The sequence below is a fragment of the Oryx dammah genome, unplaced genomic scaffold (assembly GCF_014754425.2).
Source record: "Oryx dammah isolate SB20612 unplaced genomic scaffold, SCBI_Odam_1.1 HiC_scaffold_1, whole genome shotgun sequence".
Taxonomy (NCBI): Eukaryota; Metazoa; Chordata; class Mammalia; order Artiodactyla; family Bovidae; genus Oryx; species Oryx dammah.
Genome location: NW_024070185.1, coordinates 28023639 through 28045825, shown reverse-complemented (window position 1 = coordinate 28045825; position 22187 = coordinate 28023639). Strand labels below are relative to the sequence as shown.

The 22187-nt window shown below is 37.7% G+C and overlaps 1 protein-coding gene across 4 annotated transcripts in view; it reads left to right on the top strand.

The window, feature by feature from the left end:
* Positions 1 to 22187, top strand: part of CCDC171 (coiled-coil domain containing 171) — a 333839-nt gene that overhangs the window by 104212 nt on the left and 207440 nt on the right. For all 4 annotated transcript variants that reach the window (XM_040240019.1, XM_040240011.1, XM_040239996.1 and 1 more), the window contains 5 exons: positions 11177 to 11283; positions 13126 to 13215; positions 14050 to 14250; positions 16910 to 17077; positions 18856 to 19044. In XM_040240019.1, coding sequence (XP_040095953.1) covers positions 11177 to 11283; positions 13126 to 13215; positions 14050 to 14250; positions 16910 to 17077; positions 18856 to 19044 — 755 coding nt within the window. The remainder of the gene's footprint in view (positions 1 to 11176; positions 11284 to 13125; positions 13216 to 14049; positions 14251 to 16909; positions 17078 to 18855; positions 19045 to 22187) is intronic.

Sequence of the window (22187 nt, the reverse complement as noted above, 5' to 3'; positions counted from 1 at the left end):
GAGGGCTAAGAGAAGGGGGTAGGTAAGGGAAGCCAACAGATTGGATATTACCTCCCCTACCCACGTTGGTGAGGGTACATCTTCTTTACTTAGTCTACTGATTCAAATGCTAGTATGTCCCAGAAACACCCTCATGGACACATCCAAAAGCGATTTACTGGTTTTCTGGGCGTCCTTTAGCCTGGTCAAGTTGGCAGTAAAATCAACCACCACAATATCCAACCTCCATGAGGGCAAGGATCTTTGTCACTTTCATTTACTAAAGAGTTTTAAGCAGGTAGACAATACTTGGCACAAAGGAAGCACTCAAATATTTTTTTCAATGAATAAAAGTATGAATGAATTAACAGTAGGTCAATATTCTATTTTAAATGATAATTTTTGAGGTTATAAAGGTAGTCATGGAATCTCTTTCAAGATTTTGGCAGCTTTTTTTGGGTAGCAGTCCATAAAGAGGCACCAAGAAGATTGACTTTCTGTCTTCAGTGGAAATGATGTCACCGTCTTTCATGCCTTATGGAAATGCCACCTTGATTGCTTACTATTATTAGATAAGATGACCTCAATTTAATTAATCATGGACATTTATTTCCTATTTTTGCCTTCTACTTTCTGCTGAAATTGCTACACAACAGCTGCTCATAACTCATTTTTTTTCTGATAGAAATGCTTAGAGTGTGTATAAGGGAGAAGTCCTTTCCCACTTTGAACCCATGTAGTCTTTCTACCGGAGAAGGCAATGGCACCCCACTCCAGTACCCTTGCCTGGAAAATCCCATGGGCGGAGGAGCCTAGTGGGCTGCAGTCCATGGGGTCGCGAAGAGTCGGACACGACTGAGCGAATTCACTTTCACTTTTCACTTTCATGCATTGGAGAAGGAAATGGCAACCCACTCCAGTGTTCTTGCCTGGAGAATCCCAGGGACAGGGGAGCCTGGTAGGCTACCGTCTATGGGGTCGCACAGAGTCGGACACGACTGAAGCGACTTAGCAGCAGCAGCAGCAGCAGTCTTTCTGCCTCAGATGTTTCTTCCTACTATCGTTTTATGGTTTCACCTCTAGAATGTGACTTTTCCTTCATTAGGTTCATGAAAGAAAGTTTTTCTTCTAATTCATTCTCCTCAGGCAGCTTGACTTTTGTGTTGACTGAGACAAAAGCCCCTCCAACCTTCTTCAACCTTTCCTTCCTTGAGGAAATCATTTGTAATACTCCAGAAGTATCCTTTTGCTTTCTACTAGGAGAGGCTGAAGGACCCTAGGAAATAATAGCAAGAACATATGGTGCCTTTAGGTATGTACATATCACCCAGGAGTCGGGCAGCTTCAGGGACTGTTCTTAAGAAAATCAGGACATCAAGTGGTACTTTCCTCTCATCACTCCTTCTTTCCATCCTTCGTAAAGGATTATTGCCTAGATTAGTATCTTCTTGAGACTTTTAATTGTCCTCAGGAACCTTGTGGCTGGTACCTTTTAATTAGAGGCTCATGGGTTACTGAGAGGCTGAGGATGTCTGGAAGAGCAGCACACAGGTCTCCTTTGGTGTCATTTGCCAGTTTCTTCTTGCTTACTTCCCTTACGTCCCAGTTCACTGAGGTTTACAAACCAAGCTTGTCCTACTTTATCATGCTGATAGCTTTGGTTTGTGAAATCCAAGGGAGTGACCACAGTAAGAGGGCTCAACATTTCTAACATAGTCAGTGTGCTCACTAACTAATGACACAATTAAGGTGACTGAGAAATAGGGGACCCAGGAGAGCCAGGCTGACTCCGAAGGCCTGAGAAACAGAAGACCTGATGGTGTAAGTTCCAGTCTGAGTCTGAGTCCAAAGGCAGGAGAAGACTGATTTCCAGCTTGAAGGGAGTCAGGTGGACAGAAAGAATCCTTTCTTACTTAGCCTTTTGCTCTATTTGGGCCTTCAGTGGAGTGGGTGAGGCCCGCCCACACTGGGGAGAGCAGTCCGCTTTACTCAGTCTACTGATGCAAATGTCAGTCTCGTCCAGAAATGGCCTCATAGTTACACCCAGAGATAATTTTTAACTGAAAATATGGGCCTGTAGCCCAGTCAAGTGTATGCATAAAATTTTGCTGTGCTGTGCTTAGTTGCCCAGTTGTGTCTGACTCTTTTGTGACCCCATGGACTGTAGCTGCCATGCTCCTTTGTTCATGGGGATTCTTCAGGCAAGAATACTGGAGCGGATTGCCATGCCTGTGTGCAGGGGATCTGACCAACCCAGGCATCAAACCCAGGTCTCCCACTCCCACATCGCAGGAAGATTCTTCACAGACTGAGGCACCGGCGAAGCACATACAGTTAACTGCCACCTTCTCTCTGGCCAGCAAGTCCCTCATAACTGTCGTGCTACTTTCTGTTTCTGTGAATCTGACTACTTTAGATATCTCTTATATTGAAATCTTATATTATCTTTTCATGATTGACTTCTTTTACTTAGCAAAATATCCTCCAGCTTCATCCATATTATGGGACATGACAGGAATTCCTTTTTAAGGCTCCATTGTCCAACAGAAGCAGAAGAGATTAAGAAGAGGTGGCAAGAATACACAGAACTATACAAAGAAGGTCTTAATGACCTGGATAACCACGATGGTATGGTCACCAGACATCCCGGTGTGAAGTCAAGGGGGCCTTAGAAAGCATTAGTACAAATAAAGCTAATGGAGGTGATGGAATTCCAGCTGAGTTATTTAAAAATCCTAAAAGATGATGCTGTTAAAGTGCTGCACCCAATCTGTCAGCAAATTTGGAAAACTCAGCAGTGGCCACAGTATTGGCAAAGGTCAGTTTTCATTCCAGTGCCAAAGAAGGACAGTGCCAGAGAATATACAAACTACCATATAGTTGCATTCATTTCACATGCCAGCAAGGTTATGCTCAAACTCCTTCAACCTAGGCTTTAGTAGTACATGAACCAAGAACTTACAGATGTACATGCTGGGTTTAGAAAAGGCAGAGGAACCAGAGATCAAATTGCCAACACTTGCTGGATAATAGAGAAAGCAAAGGAATTCCAGAAAAGCATATACTGCTTCATTGACTACTGTAACGCTTTTGACTGTTTGGATCACAACAAACTATGAAAAATTCTTAAAGAGATGGAAATACCAGACCACCTTATCTATCTCCTGAGAAACCTGTATGCAGATCAAGTAGCAACATTTAGAATCAGACATGGACCAGCAGTCTGGTTCAAAATTGGGAAAGGAGTATGACAAGGCTGTATATTGTCACCCTGCTTATTTAACTTCTGTGCCGAGTACATCATGGGAAAGCTGGGCTGGATGAAGCACAAGCTGGAATCAAGATTGCCAGGAGAAATATGAACAACTTCAGATATATAGATGTTACCACTCCAGTGACAGAAGGCGAAGAGGAACTAAAGAGCCTCTGGATGAGGGTGAAAGAGGAGAATGAAAAAACTGGCTCGAAACTCAACATTCAAAAAACTAAGATCATGGCATCCAGTCCCATCATTTCATGGCAAATAGAAGGGGAAAAAGTGGAAAGAGTCACAGCTTTTATTTTCTTGGGCTCCAAAATCACTGTAGATGGTGACTGTGGCCATGAAATTAAAAGACACTTGCTCCTTGGAAGAAAAGCTATGACAAACCTAAACAGTGTATTAAAAAGTGGAGACATCTCCTTCCTGACAAAGGTGCTTTGAATCATAGAGAAAACCATAGTCAACCATAGTCAAAGCTATGATTATACAACATGTGAGAGTTGACCCATAAAGAAGGCTGAGCACTGAAGAATTGATGCTTTCAAATTACGGTACCAGAGAAGACTTTTGAGAGTCCCTGGGACTACAAGGAGATTGGACCAGTCAATCCTAAAGGAAGTCAACCCTGAATATTCATTGGAAGGACTGATGCCAAAGCAGAAGCTCCCCTTTGGCCATCTAATGGGAAAACCCGACTCATTGGAAAAGACCTGGATGCTGAGAAAGATTGAAGGCAGGGGGAGAAAGAGGTGACAGAGGCTGAGATGGCTGGATGGCATCGCTGACTCAGTGGGCATGGGTTTGAGTAATCTCTGGGAGGTAGTGATGGACAGGGAAGTCTGGCATGCTGCAGTCCATTGTGTCACAAAGAGCTGGACGTGGCTTAATGACTGAACAACAGCAAGACTCCATTGTTACATATTGGTCACACTTTATCTATCGATTTATCTGTTGATGGACCTTTGGGTTGCTTCCATCTCTTGGCTATTTCGAGTAGTGCTGTTATTAACATGGGTATAGAAATATGTCTACTAGGCTCTGGTTTCAGTTCCTTTGGATATACAGAAGAGGGATTGTTTGTCCATTAACTTTTTAAATAGCTTTTTTTGGTCACACCATGTGACATGTATGATCTTAGTTCCCTGACCAAGGATTGAACCCAGTGAATTCTGTGTAAATGAGCCTATTTCCATAGTACTTAATTTGCTATGAAATGAGTTCCTTGGTCAGAAGCAATGCTATGGGATACATGATGGTGAATAAGACATTTTGTAAATTCGTGGATGACAATTTCAGCAGAAATACTATTATCAGGAAAGGAAAATGCCTTTGTAGAGTAAGTGCCTAGTAAGAATGAGCATTGCTTATTCCATGATGGAAATTACTTAGTATAATCAACTTGCCCCTAGGTAGATGGCTAGTGCCAGTCAGGAGTGGTGGCATATCATGGATTCAGTGTTTGTCTTTGGTATCAATGGAGCTGGCACTTAAGAGGAATTGTAAGCCCGACAGCCTTGGTGAGTGAAGATCCATGCTGCCAAGCCCTTACCTTCCGTCCACTCTTGCTGCTGTGACTCCTGCGTTGTAGGGGTGACAAAGATGAGCAGGGGGAAAAGTGACTTGGAAAATATGCTAGCTGACACCCACAGAATACTTCATTTTGTCCTCCTGATTGTTAAGATCCTCCTCCACCTCAGTTGATCGGGGCATAGTGCCCATCTTAAGAGGTCTGTCCACACACTTGCTCAGACCACCTTGGGACTGGTTTTCCTATCATCTTTTGGAATCCCTGACTGTCCAGCCAATCTGCTAGCTACTAGCTCCAGATAAGTGTATATTTGTGCCTTTGATCATCTCTCATTCCAGACAAAATGATAGTCAGGTCCAGTACTTGATGCTTTGCATACTTGGGGGGATTTTTGCTTCGTCACCATCCTTCAAGGCCACCCTTGAATAGGGCTGTCATGATGCAGCTGTCTACTTTTTTTTAAAGTTAATTAATTTTTGGCTGCACTCTGAGTCTGCATTGTTGCACGAAGTCTCTTTCTAGTTGTAGCTAGTGGGGGCTACTCTCTAGTTTCGGTGTGTGGACTTCATATTATGGTGCTTCTCTTGTTGTGGAGCTCGGGCTCTAGAGTGCAGACTCAGTAGTTGTGGCATATAGGCTTAGTTGCCCCACAGCGTGTGGGATCTTCCTGGACCAGGGACTGAGGATATGTCCCTTGCATTGGCAGGCAGATTCTTAACCACTGGACCAACAGGGAAGTCCAATACTTTTGAGTAACATCAGCACATCATACAGAAACATCTATATAACAAGCCCATTCTCTCCACACCCGCCCCCCACGCCCCGCCTGCCAACATTAGTCAACTGGTTATAGGGAACTTGTCCACAGGTTCAGGATATAGGTTAAGACAGAAGAAGCAATGTAACAAGAATAGGAAATCTGGATTACTTATTCAGGCAGCTTGGTTGTGCCTGCAGGATTTGTTTGAACCCAGGTTTGCATATATACCACTTTCCTTTGAGATAGAGTGCTATCATGAATGCTCAGATTAATGGGGTTGGTGGATCTGACAGTAACCATTTTACCATGGGCAACTCAGGTCACATGCTAAATTGTGGGGTGTGAATGCAGTGTCTGCTAAGGACCAGTAGCAAGTCAAAAGCTGATTTTCAAGAGAGTGCTTATCTGTAGAGGATGGCTTGCTTTCTTCCCAAATTCTAAAAGCTTACACTATCATTCACCTGTAAGTACCTGCCAAACTTGGCCTGCTTAAACTCAGTACGATCAACTTGGTAGAGAATGAAGTGGAACACTTGATGTCTTCCAGAATGGAGAGCTGATGGAGATTTCTGTACACTGGATTATGCTAGAGTTGATGTGGTTCTGAGGTAGGGTCGTGAGGGTACATTGCTGGTCCTGCAAGCAGAAAGAAACTGTTTTGGTGGTTTTTATTAAAAGGATAGAAGAAATAGCCTCATTCCAGTTTCCAGGAAATGGATTGATTTGCTCCAGCAGTGAAACTACATCTGTAACTGCAGCTGTAATTGGAATCACGTGTGATTATGCTTTCAGTAATTCACTGTCATTCCTTAAGACCCATCTGTACTCTGCACTAGCCAGAGAGATGAGTTGAATGCTGATGTGGTTGGAATAACCACCCTTTATCATCTTTCACAGAGGCACTAATCTCTGCAATCTCTCTAGGAATGTGGCTTTACTTTTAGTTTACTATTTTGGGTAGATCAGTTTTGGTGACTCCCACTTACTTTTTTTTCCTGTTTTCCTCTGTTAGCTCCTCATTCCATGGGTCAGGTAACTAATATGGGCATTGTGCCAGTTTCTGCATTTGTTTTTGATAACAGTGCATTCCGAAGTGGGAAAACAACTGTGTGGGTTCACCTCGGGCCCACTGGAGCTAGACCTTAACCAAAGCTTGCTTGTATAAGCTCCTCCCCTAACTAGGGAACCACAGTAGCATATTAGCTCTCCAGGAGTTGAAGTCAGTTCCAGTTCAGTGTCCAGTTATCTGAGCTATGTGTGACTCCCTTCCCCAGTACACGGTCACCCTGCTAAACAGTTGCATGGTTCTTGGAGGAAGGCTAGGAGAGAGGTTTGCAGTGTGATCTTTTGGGGCAGGATTGTTTGGTTTCCTAAAGGGGATGCACTGGCACTGGTTCTGTGAACAAACTCAAGTCAGAATTGGTTGAGGGCCAAGATGTCTTTTGTATAGATTTAACTTCTACTTCTGATAATCAGACCCAGAACTTTTCTATTTATACGAGTCGAGTAACATTCAAGTAGAGTGCCTATCTGTTTTAGTCCCAGGAATGCTGTGATCAGTAGCCAATGCTAGTGATCTCTGTGGGTAAAACCATTTTGTTTATTACTTCGAACCCACTGCCCGTTATAATAACCACATGCATTTTGTTGCTGCAAGTTGAGGCTACCACTTGACCTTGTCACTTGAGATTCCAGGATCTTCACTGAACCCAGCTTGGTGGCATCATTTTCCACTGTTATCCATGGCTCTCCAGCTACTGTGCCTATGCCCACCAGGCTACAGAGCTCATCAAGTATGCTCAGCCCTTCCCCTACCCCCCAACACATTTCTTAAACCTTGGTAAAGAAGGTATTTTTTGAACTCTTCCTGGGGACACAGTGGATGGGTGAGTAGGACTTACATAATAAATACTGTCCATATGTGAGGGAAGTTATAAGCCGTTTTTTTTTTTTTAAACTCCAGGATGGGGACCAGTGTTTGCAAGACAATGAAGATGTTTATGATCTCAGTAAATAAGATGAGTTTAATCTATGGAATGTAGTCTGAGCTTGTAAAATATAACTGCCAACAAAATGTTTATATTCAGTGCTTTTAGAATGAAAAGGGGATTTTCTTAGTCATAATTGTATTAAATATTTAGATTTTCTCAGGTGAAAAACCCATTTGAATGTTATTTTCTGTGTTTTATTACATGATTAAAAATCAGTATTAAACAACAGTGTTTTGTTTTCATTTTTTCTATTCTGAGGATGAATATGACTATTCATGTTCTATAGTAGATATCTTTTTTAAAAGTCTTGTATTTTATATTCTGTCCATTTATTTTTTAAAAATAATTTTATTTATTTATTTATTTATTTTTGGCGTTGTTGGGTCTTCATTGCTGCACAGGCTGTTTTCTAGTTGCGGCGAGAAGGGGTTACTCTCTAGGTTACTTTCTGGTACTCTCTCTTCTCACCACTACTGTCGAGTGGTACATGGGCTTCCCATTGCAGGGGCTTCTCTTGTTGTAGAGCATGGGCTCTGGGGTGTGTGGGCTTAAGTAGTTGTGGTGTGTGGGTTCTAGGACACAGGCTCAATAGTTGTGGTATATGGGCTTGGTTGTTCCGTGGTATGTGGGATCTTCCTGGATCAGGGATCAAACTTGTGTCTCCTGCATTGACAGGCAGATTCTTTACCACTGAGCCACCTAGGAAGTCCTGTCCATTATTTCTTAATAGTTGAGGTCTTGCAGGATACTGAAGTAGATAGAATGGTTGACAAGGTGGAGGAAATAGACTCACCTCAGTCATTATAATTTACTGTTTCTTCTGTGGAACTGTAGGTTACTGAGATGATAGATAATACCATCCTGAAAAACAGTGGTTTATTTGAGTCATGTAAAAATATTTAGTTTTTCAGATTGTTCAAAAGGGAACATTTAAATGGACGGTTTGGACCCTTTCCTTCCATCTCACTCCCTTCTATGGGCTACTAATTCAAGGAAAAGCTTTGTCAAGGTGAACCCGGACTTGACCTTGGAGAAGAAAAGGGCAACCCACTCCACTATTCTTACCTGGAGAATCCCATGGACAGAGGAGCCTGGCAGGCTACAGTTCATGGGGTTACAAAGAGTTGGACACGACTGAGCACCCAGACTTGAAACCTACTTAAAAGTGAGAAAGAGATTGAGACAGGCAGCAGAGATGTGAAAGTACAGGCTGGCACCCGTGTAAAGAGACATACATGGACAGGGACAAGGACAGAGGAACTAAGAAGATTTTGAGTTGGCGTAATGGTACTATAAATGGTCGTGACACATGCTGCTCTTCATTTGCACTTTGACCTTTGAAAAACCATTTATGACTATTGTTAAAATTGTACTTTGTCTATTTATTTATTACTGTTCTTTATCTGTGAGTTTTTAGTCCTTTCACTGATAGGATAGTTTAATAGTTTATTGTTTGGGGTGCTAATAATGCAGTGATTAGGACGTTATTAGGTTGAATCACATTTTAGTTAGTAAGCTCCTGGATCCTTTCTTTTTGCTTGTGAACACTTTGTCGTGTTAAGGTACCAGTAAGTACTTCTTTTTATAATGAAGGTGGCCGGGACATAAAGCATACTTTTCACCTCATTTGAACTTTATTGTGAAAGCATTTTCAGGCAGAGAGACTTTATTGAATATAGAATATAAGATTTGCATGGGTCAGTAAAGAGAGGGCATTTTATCTCCTTACACCTCAACAACCATATTCTGGTGATTTTTATTCTTCTGGATTTTTAAGAGCAAGTTTTCTCCCTTATTGTATAAGCTAACAGATTTCCTGGGTGTCCTTGAATGATTTATTCATCGTCTACTTGTGTAGTAGCAAAATAAAAGAATTATACATTACATTTTTTTTTAATCTTGTGCAAGAGAGCAATTTAAAAAATATATTTAGTAAGACCTCTAATAAAATTTTTAATGAGTTGTCTCTCCAACTCATAGTCATTATGAAGAGTACTGTCTCCTTCATTTTCAAGGCTGAGGGCACTGTCTTCTTTTTTTCCCCTCTCGCTGGGATATGTGTTGTTTCCATATTACTTTTGGTTTTTCAGTTAATTATTATTCTTCTCTTTAAGAAAATTTAAGGTGTACCCATACTTCAGATAGTGTTTACATTATACTTTGGTGAATGTAATGTTTATTAATAATATTTTGTTCAAAATTTAAATAATAATTATCATTAATACTCTGAGGTAAATAAAGTTGTTCTGTTATTAACAAAGACTTTCCCCCCTTTACTCATCCTTTCTTTCCTTTGTTACTGCCTGCTTCCCTCCTCTCCCTAAAGTTCCAGCAACTGAATACTTGAGGAATGAGCTTATGTAATCGTTTACTGTCTCATCTCTTCTATTTAGATGGTAAATCCCATAAGAACAGACTCCACCACTCTTGTTCACCTCCATTTGCCTAATGTTTAGGATTAGTACACAGTAGGAATACATTCAGGAGAAGGTGATGGCACCCCACTCCAGTACTCTTGCCTGGAAACTCCCATGGACAGAGGAGCCTGGTAGGCTCCAGTCCATGGGGTTGCGAAGAGTTGGACATGACTGAGCGACCTCACTCTCACTTTTCACTTTCATGCGTTGGAGAAGGAAATGGCAACCCACGCCAGTGTTCTTGCCTGGAGAATCCCAGGGACGGCGGAGCCTGGTGGGCTGCCGTCTGTGGGGTCGCACAGAGTCGGACACGACTGAAGTGACTTAGCAGCAGCAGCAGGAATACATTCACGCGTTAAATTAGTTGAATGAATCAATGAATAATAAAAAGTTATTATGAATGCTTCTTATCTATATTAATACTTAGATTATAAAATATGAGAGGGAGAATTATTATACTTTTAGTGTGTTTTAAAATTTGCAACTTATTTTTTTACAGTTTATGAGTAATACAATAAGCAAACAGTTTAAAGTAGTTTTTGAAGCTAAACTTTTGATGATTTGGATTAATATTTTAAACTGCATTTAACCATGTGACCTTGATTAACTCAACTAACTTATGTCCTAGCTAAATTAAAATAGTTTGAGGGCATAATGTGGAAATACTCACATTTTTACAATGGGTATCAGTTTTAAGAGTTTTAATTGAAACATGATGTGGGCCTATGTAGATAGTACTAGTATTTTTATAATTTATTTCAAATTGTAACTTGAGAATTTTAAGGATTGAAGAATATCATTTCTAAGCATAACAGAAAATTATGTGCTCTTGGGTTCAGAAATTATTGTTTGAGAAAAATAGGCCTGACCGATCAAAAACACAGGGACCAAAGTAAGTTTATTTAACTCTCCCAAACAGTTGTTTAGTATAGACTGTTTGTTTAATTGTTGGATGACAGGTATGTACAAATACTATAGTTCCTTTGGAAATGGGAAAAAAAAAAGAATAAAAGATCTTACTACAAACTACAGGGTAGACTTAGGTACAAAGTAGCCATAAATTTGTACTTGATATATTATGAACTTAATTTGACCACTTGTTCAGAAATCGATTAATACTTGGCTCTACAGCAGTATACTTAGAAGAATGAGTCTACTCATGTATCATGATGTCTTTTCAGCCAACTGTTGTCTCTTTGTGACTTTAATGGTATATTTTTATTCTATATTTTTCTGTAGGCATCCACAAGGACAAAGATAAACCTCCCAGCTTCTCTGTTGTCCTTGAGACTTTGAGACGCACCTTGACAGATTACCAGAACAAGCTGGAAGATGCATCTAATGAGGTAACACTTGCACTGTTTGGCTCCACACATATAGCCTTCGGCCTGCAGCAGTACGTATTACTTGCTTGTTACAAAGGTCAAAAATATTGTGAATGTTGATTTGACAGCCTCACAGATAAAAAAATAATAAGTTGTCTGTCACTGTTTTCTCTGTGAGTGTGGCCTAAAGTCAGGTCTCACTTGTGTTTTTGTAACTCTTCTGTCACACTGCTATTTTCGGAGTTCTAAAGACTGTCACTTCTTGGTCTTCATAATTTATCTTTTAATTTAATAAAAAAAAGCTGTGCAACTCAGTTACTATGATATTTAAATGTTAATGTGTTTTCATGAGATTTGGAATAGGTAGTGGACATTTAGGGCTTGTCAATATTTTGGCTTAAGAGTTCTACAAATTGTAGAGATCTTAACTAAAAAAGAAAGAAATTAGTTTGCATTCTGTAAAGGGAATGACTGTTAGAAGTTTTTTAAAAACAAATATCTGCTTGATGTAGCCTGGAGGTTTTGGTTTCCTGATTGAAAAAACTCATGTTTCTATTTATCTTCTCTCTTTTAAAAAAAAAATTATTTATTTTAATTGGAGGCTAATTACTTTACAGTATTGTAGTGTTTTTTGCCATACATTGACATGAATTAGCCATGGGTGTACATGTCATCTTCTCTTTTGTATTGCTTAATTTGTGGATTGATAATTTTCTTGGGTATTAAAATGTTTTATGAACTTGTGCTTTAAAAATTGAAGAGTTTATTTAGTTACATCTTATCAAATTAGAAAATATGAAATAACTATGTTAAACACAGTTAGTAAAACAACAGACAATTTTTCTAACTGAAGACAAGTTACAAAACATATAATTTAGTATTTATCCCTCTGTGTTTATCTCTTTGTTTCGTGTAATACAAAGGCCATGAAACCCATATATTTCCCATTTCAAAAGAGCCATATTTTACTTTAGTTTGCTAAGGTGAAGAAAGAAGGAAAAGTGAGTTTTCTTAATGCCTTCTAAAGAAAATGCCACTGGAATAATTAAATTTCTATAAAGAGCAAACATTGCCGTCTTTCCCAGTGAGACAAGACAACCTGTATTGTTAGTAGTTTATGCACCTCTTCTGAGGCCTAGGTCTGGAAGCTGCAGGGTAAGTAGGAACATATTACCCACAGCGAATTGTTATTTGGGAGGATGAATGTCACATGATCTTCAGCACAGTTGAAAAGTCGACTCAGCAGGCTTTGGCTTAGTAATGCGCTTTGTTGTGAACCAGTGCCAGAGACAGCAGTGGGGAGACCAAGGGGGTGGCTGCAAAGAGAGCAAAAAGAGCAGTCTGACAGAAAGAAGAATGAACTGTCAAAGAAAATAAATCACAAGCAGAGCGGGACCAACTGATGACCTGCCACAAGCCTTCCCAGCAGGACTGCATGTGACCGACCCTGAGGTTGTCATATGGAGTGAGAGACCCGCGGATACCCTCACGATGTGGAAAGAACAGGCTTATGCTCTGTCCTTTTTTCTTTCCGTATAGATGCCATTCCTTCTGGCATTTTGGTCCTGTAGGATTTTAAAAATAAAGTTATATTTGTTTACAGTAAGAATGAAATCCTTTATCCAGATAGCTGGTAAAAACACAACAATATCACTGACATTTTAAGCTTGAATGCTTGCTTTTCTTTTTAGCATGTGAACTTGTGACAGAAATTACATAATTAACCAAAAGAAATACATTTTTAAGACTGAATTACTATCAAAAGTTTGTACTTGATAATGGCATAAAAATTTAAAGATTAGCTTTTGAGTTATCCACCCTTGGAAAATATTTTAAAAGTTACTTACATTTTTTTTTCATCAGCTAAGCAACATGAACAATGCTAAGGAAAAGGCATCGAATGAACTTGACTCTACCAAACAGAAGATAGAATCTCACACTAAAAATATAAAGGTATTATAATTTAGAATAACTTTCTCCTGTTGTGTTAAGAAACTAATATAATTATCTAGGGGATATTTTTAAGGAGAGCTATATGAAAATATATCTTCCTTTTTTTTTATTAAGTATGTTTAGATACCGCTTAAAATTTTTTTTATTCTTGATCAAAATAAGAATGATTTTTCATTGAAAAAACTATTGGAAATTGTTTTGGTTCAAGGAAACATTCATTTCCCAGATTTAATGATAGTACCATAGATTCAAATATTGTTTTAAGATTTGATGTCCAACCTTAGCTACACAGTCAACATATCTTATGTAAGCACATCAGTGCTTGGAGTCAGTTTTCATAATTTTGGAGTGGAGTCATTGTTTTAAGTACATCATGCCTAGTAGTGGGCTGAGATCACACCTAGCTAAGGTCCAGGACAACAGTTTATTTTTTGTGCTGCTTTTATGTACTACATCTTTGAAAAATTATACTAAGGCAACTCTCAGAGTTGGAATTTTTTGGTGTGGGTTCATGTTGTTTGTCATGGATGTACTTGAATGAAATCTGTTAAGGGTAAGGACTGAAAAGTGAAGCAGAATTTTATGTCATGTATTTGAGATTTCTACTGGCATTTGAAATATCATTGGGAAGTAAATGTTCTTATGGTAAATGTAGGAGATTTATATTTTAAATGTTATTTTAAAGTTCTTGAGCTACCAATTTTTTTTTTTTTTTAATAATGAGCTGAGAAGAAAACTCTTGTAAAGAGCTTTTTGGAATAGGTTTTTTGATTAACATTTTATATTTAAGTGTTATGATCTTCCCAGCATCTTTTTGTTTGGTGTCTCCAACAGGACCTTCAGGATAAGCTGGGAGATGTCAGTAAAGAGTTAAGTCATTTACGCACTAAATGTGCAGACAGAGAGGCTCTAATAAACACTTTGAAAGTGGAACTGCAGAATGTGCTGCACTGTTGGGAGAAAGAAAAGGCGCGAGCAGCCCAATCTGAGAGTGAACTTCAGAAGCTTTCCCAGGCTTTCCATAAGGATACTGAGGTATTACCTGGGACAAGAGGACTGTCAGGAAGGCCTCGCACTAATCTCACTTTTAGACATTTACATCTATCAAGTGGGTCTTTTTACTCTTATTTAACTCAAAAAATTCTTCTCAGCTGTTTTGAAGTGTTCATGCCAGCTGCAAAACCAGCCATTCCATTACTCTTGTATGATACAATTTTGTGAGAGAAATAAAGTAGTTTAACTGTTTGATCATTTGTACAAGTTATTTTCTCTGTTAGAACATACTATTTCAAGCAGCTATTCTCCTAACAGTCTTGTGTGTCAGTGACAAAATAATTTTTTTTATTTCAGTAGTTTAGTAGCCTGACATGGTGGAAAGAATCTTGTTTGTAACCTGAAAGAACTGACTTGGATAGAGGTACTTATGTTTACAAACTGTGAATATGGAGAAGCCACATGGTTTGGTCTCTCCACATCTTTGCTTCCTTATTTGCAAAACAGGGATAATATCTGCTTTAATAGAAAGTTGCCTTATTTTTTATAATTGTAAAATATTAATCAAAATTTAGAAAAATAGAAGTCTCACACAGTTAAAAAGTTTATTTGGATGTCCTTGGGGGTTGCCTATCCATGTTAATTTATTAATGACTTCTTAAAATATTATGACAGACTCTTCCATACTGTATGAGCCTGTGTGAGTAGAATTGTAATCTTATATTTTCTTTTACCCATGGGACATAGAGCTAGTCTAGCTAGTGTGGAGCTAGTTTATCTGAGTCGTCTTGCATATTGAGTTCATTACTCGAACAAATATGAACATGAATGCCAAGAGAGTAAAAAGGAAACATTCTTCCCACTCTTCTTTCAGTCTGGGATTTAAATTGTGTCCACATGAAGGGGCTGGAATTGTTCTACACATCAGATAACGATTAAAGTAAAGGAAACTAGAAGGCTGACTGTATTGTAAAGTCAGCATGTCTACAGGATTGTGGTTGGGTTCAACATGTGTGAATTGATTTTGGATCTTGAGATTCTCTTTTCACGCCAAATGGATGATTGTCATGCATGGTTCATCACAGCCCAAGCGAAAAGGACGTGATGGCGACACAATGAATTACCCTTTAGGAAGAACTCAACCACTTGGCAAAATGTGGAGAGGGAAGATTGTTAGTGCCTGAGTATTATGTTTGGCTAGTTATATTTAATAAGATTTTTGAATGTCTCAATTTAGTTGAAAATGCAAATGACATCTTTAATTGCTTAAAAAATAAAGATACATAGCATTGTTATAAAGATTCTTCTTATATCTTAATTCAAGTTGTGGATATAGCTACATATTCAAATTTTTGGGGGGGGTTTAAATTGTTATATTTGGAAAAAATCTAAGATGACATATAGAGAGAATGAAAGATATGTATTTTTATATATATTGGAAACTTTCACCACAGCTTCTAACTACAAAACTTTTATATATGCTACATTCAGTTCTTATCTGGAAGATTAGAATTCCTATTTTTTAAATAGAAATTTAAAATTTCTTTTAAAGGTTTTCCTGTTGGTCTGTTAAAAAACCTTGAGAGAACTTATTTTATCTACCTAAAATGCTCATTTTGCAGCTTTTCACAATTACCTTGTCTTGAGTTCCATTCTTTGATTTTAAGGATAAAAATGTATTATAACGAGAGCAATTTGGCATTTTAGTAAGTAAATTCCCTTTTTGTTTTCAAGATGGAAATCAGCTTTTTAATGAATTCTGTAGTATAGTGTTTCTAGGTCATTAAGCAATGGATGGTTTAGCTACAACAGTAGCAATATAATTTGAGAGAATTTTTTACATATTTTTAATTGAACAGTTTTATTTATTTATTTATTTTTTTTTTAAAATTTATTTATTTATTTTTAATTTTTAGTTTACAATTCTGTATTGGTTTTGGCATAGATTGACATGAATCCACCACAGGTGTACATGCATTATGTCTTGGGCAGCTATGTTCTTTCTTTCTTTTTTTTTTTTGGACTGCTAAGTTTGTGATATTTAAACACCTATAAATGCCCAGTTTGCCAAGTCCGATATAAACTTCTAAGTGGGGGAAAATAATGAGCCTATCTTCCATCTCTTTCATATCACTGTCTGCTTTGCCTAAGGGGTTTAGGATAGATTTCCTATAAGTGGTAAGTAAACCAGAATCTCTGGAGGAGGAGGAAAGCTGAGTAATTGTGTGCATGTAAAGTGCAGATGTTGGTATAGCTTTTTCTTTAACAGTGTTGGGTACACTCTTTATTTTGGTTTTTTGACCTAACATCTTTTTTGGCAAATGGAAATATAAAATTATGGAATTACCATGTTAACTTCTAGTTAGAAGAGCCTAGAAGCATCTAGTCCAGATATCTCAAGGAAGGGGAAGCCTGAACAGACACTGGCTCGATCATGTCCTAAGTTGTAGCAGAGCTGGCCTCAGAACTCAGGTTGTTTGGCTTCTACACTTGAGATTGTTTACTGAGTGTAAGCAATTGTAAGTTTCTATCTGCTGTTTAACTTTGAATGTTAAAAAAGTCCCCAAGATGACCATCTTCCCATACTTGAGTATTTTAATTCCTTTCTAGGATTTTTGACATAAATTCTTCACCATGTGAATTACGTGTTTTACGTCTTACAGTGTTTATATACTGGATTTAATTTCTTTTTTTCTCACAGGAGAAGCTAACCTTCCTTCATACCTTGTATCAGCACTTGATAGCAGGCTCTGTGCTCATAAAACAACCAGAAGGCATGCTGGATAAATTCTCTTGGTCTGAGCTTTGTGCAGTCTTGCAGGAGAATGTTGATGCCCTGATCGTAGACCTCAACAGGGCTAATGAGAAGGTAACTGTCCTCAGGCACCAGATTCCTCTATTAAATTCAGTGACATTTGTCCACATCACAGTATCATTAAGAAGGGCTGACATTCATCTTATTTCAAAAAGAATTTGGGTGTTAATAATTCAATACCATTAATTATGGCTTGTCTACAACTCAGTTTGATGCCATTGCTGTGGGCATGTAAATGTGACTGAAGTCTGTATGAAGTCTCTGAGCTCCACTTTCTGTGCAGGACATGCTAATACTACTAGCCAGTGTTAGCCACAGGGACCTAATTAAAAGAAAATAAATTAATCTCACTGATGAAGCAATTCAAAGAACTTAGTCATTTACATTAATAAACCAACTCTTTATGTTAGCATAAAATAGAAACAAGATACAGTTATTCAAAAACATGATCCTAAAATTCTTTGCTCAGGAAATAATGAGATGTTACTTTAAAAGCACTTAAAATTTAAAAATTATGTTTATGACATTTCTTGTAATAGAACAAACTGTATATTACAAAACCCATTCAGTGCTTTAGAAAGTAAGAAGGACATATTGTAGGAGAAAACTGGACTTTTATCGTCCCTTTAACATTCACAAACCTAGGAATTCAGTCTTTCAAAAAAAATTTAAAAACCTTATTTTGGTTATTGAAAATTAAAGTGGCTTAGCAGTCCAATGTATTTCTCCGTTAAAGGTGTTGATTCTTATCCTGAGTCTGTTGAACTAGTTAGAACTATATTTATATGATCTAGTTTCTAGGTCTTAGTTGCAGTGACATTTGCCCTTAAGGGACACAGAGAGGAAAATTGTTCCCTAAATTTTTTTTTTTTAATCAGTTGAAGTAATGAAACAGCATCTTGGCCCAGTTTTTGAGTGAGAGCATTTTTATCTTGGTCTGATTGGCAAACAATCACAGGCATTGAGAAGTAGGATTGAGGAAATAAGGGAATAAATTGTGATAAGTGGAGATACTGTTCTTAGCTGTGAATGTGTATGTAACAGATTTCCAAATTACCGATAATTAAAATGAGTACATGTTTTAGCTCTCTGATATGGTATTGTATTTTAATAGTTTTTCATAATTTCAAAACATCGTTAATTGTCATACATGTTAGATGATGAAGATTTGCTTTCCAGTGTTTTGAATGTGAAATAAAAAATGACTGGAACATTCTGCTTTATTATATGTAAAATGTTTGTAGATTTGTAAATCTCATTTAAATACTTCCTTTTCCACTGAAATATCTGAACAGCTTGAGCTTTGGTTCTAGAGGTAAAAATATTCTTCTTAATTTTCTCAGTAAAATTGATTGTAGAATAAGTAACTTTGTTAGTTATTGGGGCTTCCCAGGTGGCACAGTGGTAAAGAATCCACCTGCCAATGCAGGAGGCTTGGGTTTGATCCCTGGGTTAGGAAGATCCCCTGGAATAGGAAATGGCAACCAGTTTCAGTATTCTTGCCTGGAAAATGCCATGGACAGAGGAGCCTGGTAGGCTGCGCCCATGGGGTCACAGAGAGTCAGACACGACTGGGTGACTGAGCACACACATAGAATTTTATTAGAGAAACAGATGTCATCTATCCATATAAGTGAAACATTTTCTGCTAAAATATAGTTTTGTTCTACTAACTCCTGTTTCCTTCATTTATTTTTCATTTTAGTTTAAAATTTTTGTATGATCTTAAGGCCTAAAATATAGTAGAAAATTCTAGAATAGCTTTTGGGGGAGATGATACAAAGAACACATTGGTGAGCATATCTTGTTCTGTATTGCATTTCCCCATTTAGATAAGTCATCTAGAGTATATCTGTAAAAACAAGTCTGATACGATGAAAGAGCTTCAGCAAACCCAGGAAGACACCTTTAACAAAGTGGCAGAGCAGATCAAAGCCCAGGAGAGCTGCTGGCACAAACAAAAGAAGGAACTGGAGCTGCAGTACTCTGAACTCCTCCTGGAGGTGCAGAAGAGGGCACAGGTATGCGACTGCCACAGAGAGCTTTAAAACGGGATGCTCGATCTTTTACTTTCAAGTGTGTTCTTTTAATACCAACACCAAGTCAGTTAAAGCTTCGGAGAACCACACAGAACTTGCTTGTTTGGGTTACATGTACGTGTGATTGTGCAAAGACACGTACACAAGTGGGCATACATGCATATGCACGCACTCGGGTGGATTAAGGATTGTCTCACTTAAGTTTGAAAGTAAATGGGTCTCTGGTTAAAAATGCACAGATCAATTAAATACTAAAATTGTATTTCCTTCATTTTAAAAATAAAGGTTAAGAAATTTTGGTAAAATATTATCAGTTTTAGTGTAGATATACTTTGATCCAGTTTATTCCATTTGTGGAGATTTTTATTAATATGTGAACCCATCATTTTAATTCATTTGAGGTTGAAATTTGCTGTAGTGCCTAACGTTGAAGACTTTGAATTATAGTTATAGATCCTATAGCAAACCTATTGGTTGTGAGAGGTAATACATCCTCTGTGTTGGATTTGATTGAGAACAGAAGTTATGTGTAGTTAGCAAAATCATATTTTTTTCTTATACAAGATATTATCAACATACTTTATATTGCTAACTCTCATTCCTGCTCAATCAGAAATAACAATGACAGTCTATACTTTTTTTGTATAGACTTCTCATAGTTGATTCAGTTTTAACCTCTTTATTTGATCCACTCATTCTTATATTGTCAAGTCTAATTAAAAAAAGAAACCACATTTTAAAAATTTGCCAATAAACAGTTTCCAGTTGCTTAAAATAAGACCACTCTGTTTTCCCAAGCATTTAAGCCCCATATGAAGTTAAGCTTTTCTCTGTGAATTTGAATGAATTCATACACTCTCTAAAAGTGGCCTTTTGTTCACTACATGCAGAATGCAATGTGATATCTTCTGCATTTTCTACCACTGAAGAGACCTAAATAAATTTTTTAGAGATAATATTGACATACAGTGAACAGATTTTAAGTATATAGTATGATATTTTGATCAGTGTATACACCCATATACCCATCGCCCCATTTAAGACTTAAACATTTTCATTACCTCAGAAAGTTCTCTTGTGCTCTCTTCCGGTCAGTTTCTACTCCCCGTAGGTACCCAGAATTCTGATGTTCTGATACCTATCATCATAGATTATTTTCCTTTGTTCTAGAATCATTCAGTGTATAGTCTTTGGTGGTTGGCTTATTTCCCTCAACATATATATTTTTAATATTCATGCTTGTTGTATTTCTTAGTTGTTCATTCTTCTTTATAGTTGAGTAGTATTCCACTTTATAATTATACCACAATTTAATAAATTGTGAATTGATGGATATTTGTCTTTTTTCCAGCTTTTGGCTGTTGTAAACAAAATTGTTGCAAACATTATTGTCTAACTGTTTTATTGACATATGTTTTCATTTTGTAGTTAAGAGTGTAGTTTAACTACACTAGTTTATAAGACAGATGTATGTTTATAAATAAACTATCAGATATTTTTTCCAAAATGGTTCTATCACTTTATATTTCTCTCATCAATTTGTGAGAATTTTCATTGTTCTATATCCTCTGCAAAGTTTGTCATTGTCGGTATTCTAAATTTTAGCCATTCTAGTTGTTTTAAAATGGAATTTTATTGTGATTTTCACATTTTCTTGGTGAATATGGTGTTGAGCACTTTTTATGTTCTTATTGTCATTTACATATTTTATTTTATGAAGTGTCTCTACAGGTGTTTGTACATTAAGAATTTGGGTTGTTTGTGTTTTTATTATTGATTTTCAGAAGTTCTTTATAAATTCTGGATATAATTCTTTATCATACATATGTATCCCAGATATTTTCTTTCATATCTCACTTGCCTTTTTATTTTTTAGTATTTATTTTGATGATCACAAGTTTTAAAATTTTGGTGAAGTTCAACTTATAAATCTTTTTCTCTTTTGAGTACTTTTATGTGGTAAGCAATCTTTCTATAGCTCAAGATTCTGAAGATAACATATCATTTCTTCTGAGGTTTTATAGTTTTAACTTTTTGTCTAGGTCTGTGATCCATCTCAAATTAATTTTTGTATGTGATGTTAAATGGAGGATGAGGTTCATTTTCCCACACCATTTATTCAAGAGTTTACTTTTCCTGATTTAGTATCCCTAGTCCCTTTGAGAAAAAACAACTGACTATATATGGGAACTGCAGGTTTGTTGCATCCCTACAGTTTTGCCTTTTCCAGAATATTATATAAATTATACGTATTTCTTGGCTGTGCTGGGTCTTTGTTGCTGCACAGGCTTTTTCTCTAGTTGCAGAGAGTGAGGGCTTGAGTCTAGGTGTGGGTGTGGGCTTCTCATTGCAGTGGCTTCTCTTGCGGAGCACTGGCTCTAGGACCCATGGGCTTCAGTGGTTTCGGCACGAGAGCTCAGTAGTTGTGGTTCCTGAGCTCTGGAGCACAAGCTCAGTGGTTGTGGTGTATAGGGTAATTACTCTGTGGCATGTGGAAACTTCCCAGACCAGGGGTTGAACCTGAGTCTCCTACTTTGGCAGGTGGATTCTTATCCACTTGAGCTATCAGGGAAGCCGCAGTATGTTATATAACTGAAATCATACAGTATGTAGCATTTTAGGTGTTTCTTCACTCAACAAAATATGTTTGGGAGTTATTCACATTGTTGGTTTTATCGGTAGCTCCCTCCTTTTTACTGCTGAGTAATATTCCATTGTATGGATGTAGCACTGTTTATCTAGGTACTTGCTGATGGGCCTTTGGGTTGTTCTTATTTTTTTTACAATTATGATTAAACATGCTTTTAACATTCATGGATAGGTTTTTGTGGATCATTCAGTTCAGTTCAGTCTCTCAGTCGTGTTTGACTCTTTGCAACCCTGTGGACTTCAGCATGCTAGGCTTCCCTGTCCATCACCAACTCCTGGAACCTACTCAAACTCATGTCCATGGAGTCAGTGATGCCATCCAACCTCTGTCGTCCCCTTCTCCCACCTTCAATCTTTCCCAGCATCAAGGTCTTTTCAAATGAGTCAGTTCTTCACATCAGCTGGCCAGAGTATTGGAGTTTCAGCTTCAGTATCAGTCCTTCCAATGAATATTCAGGATTGATTTCCTTTAGGAT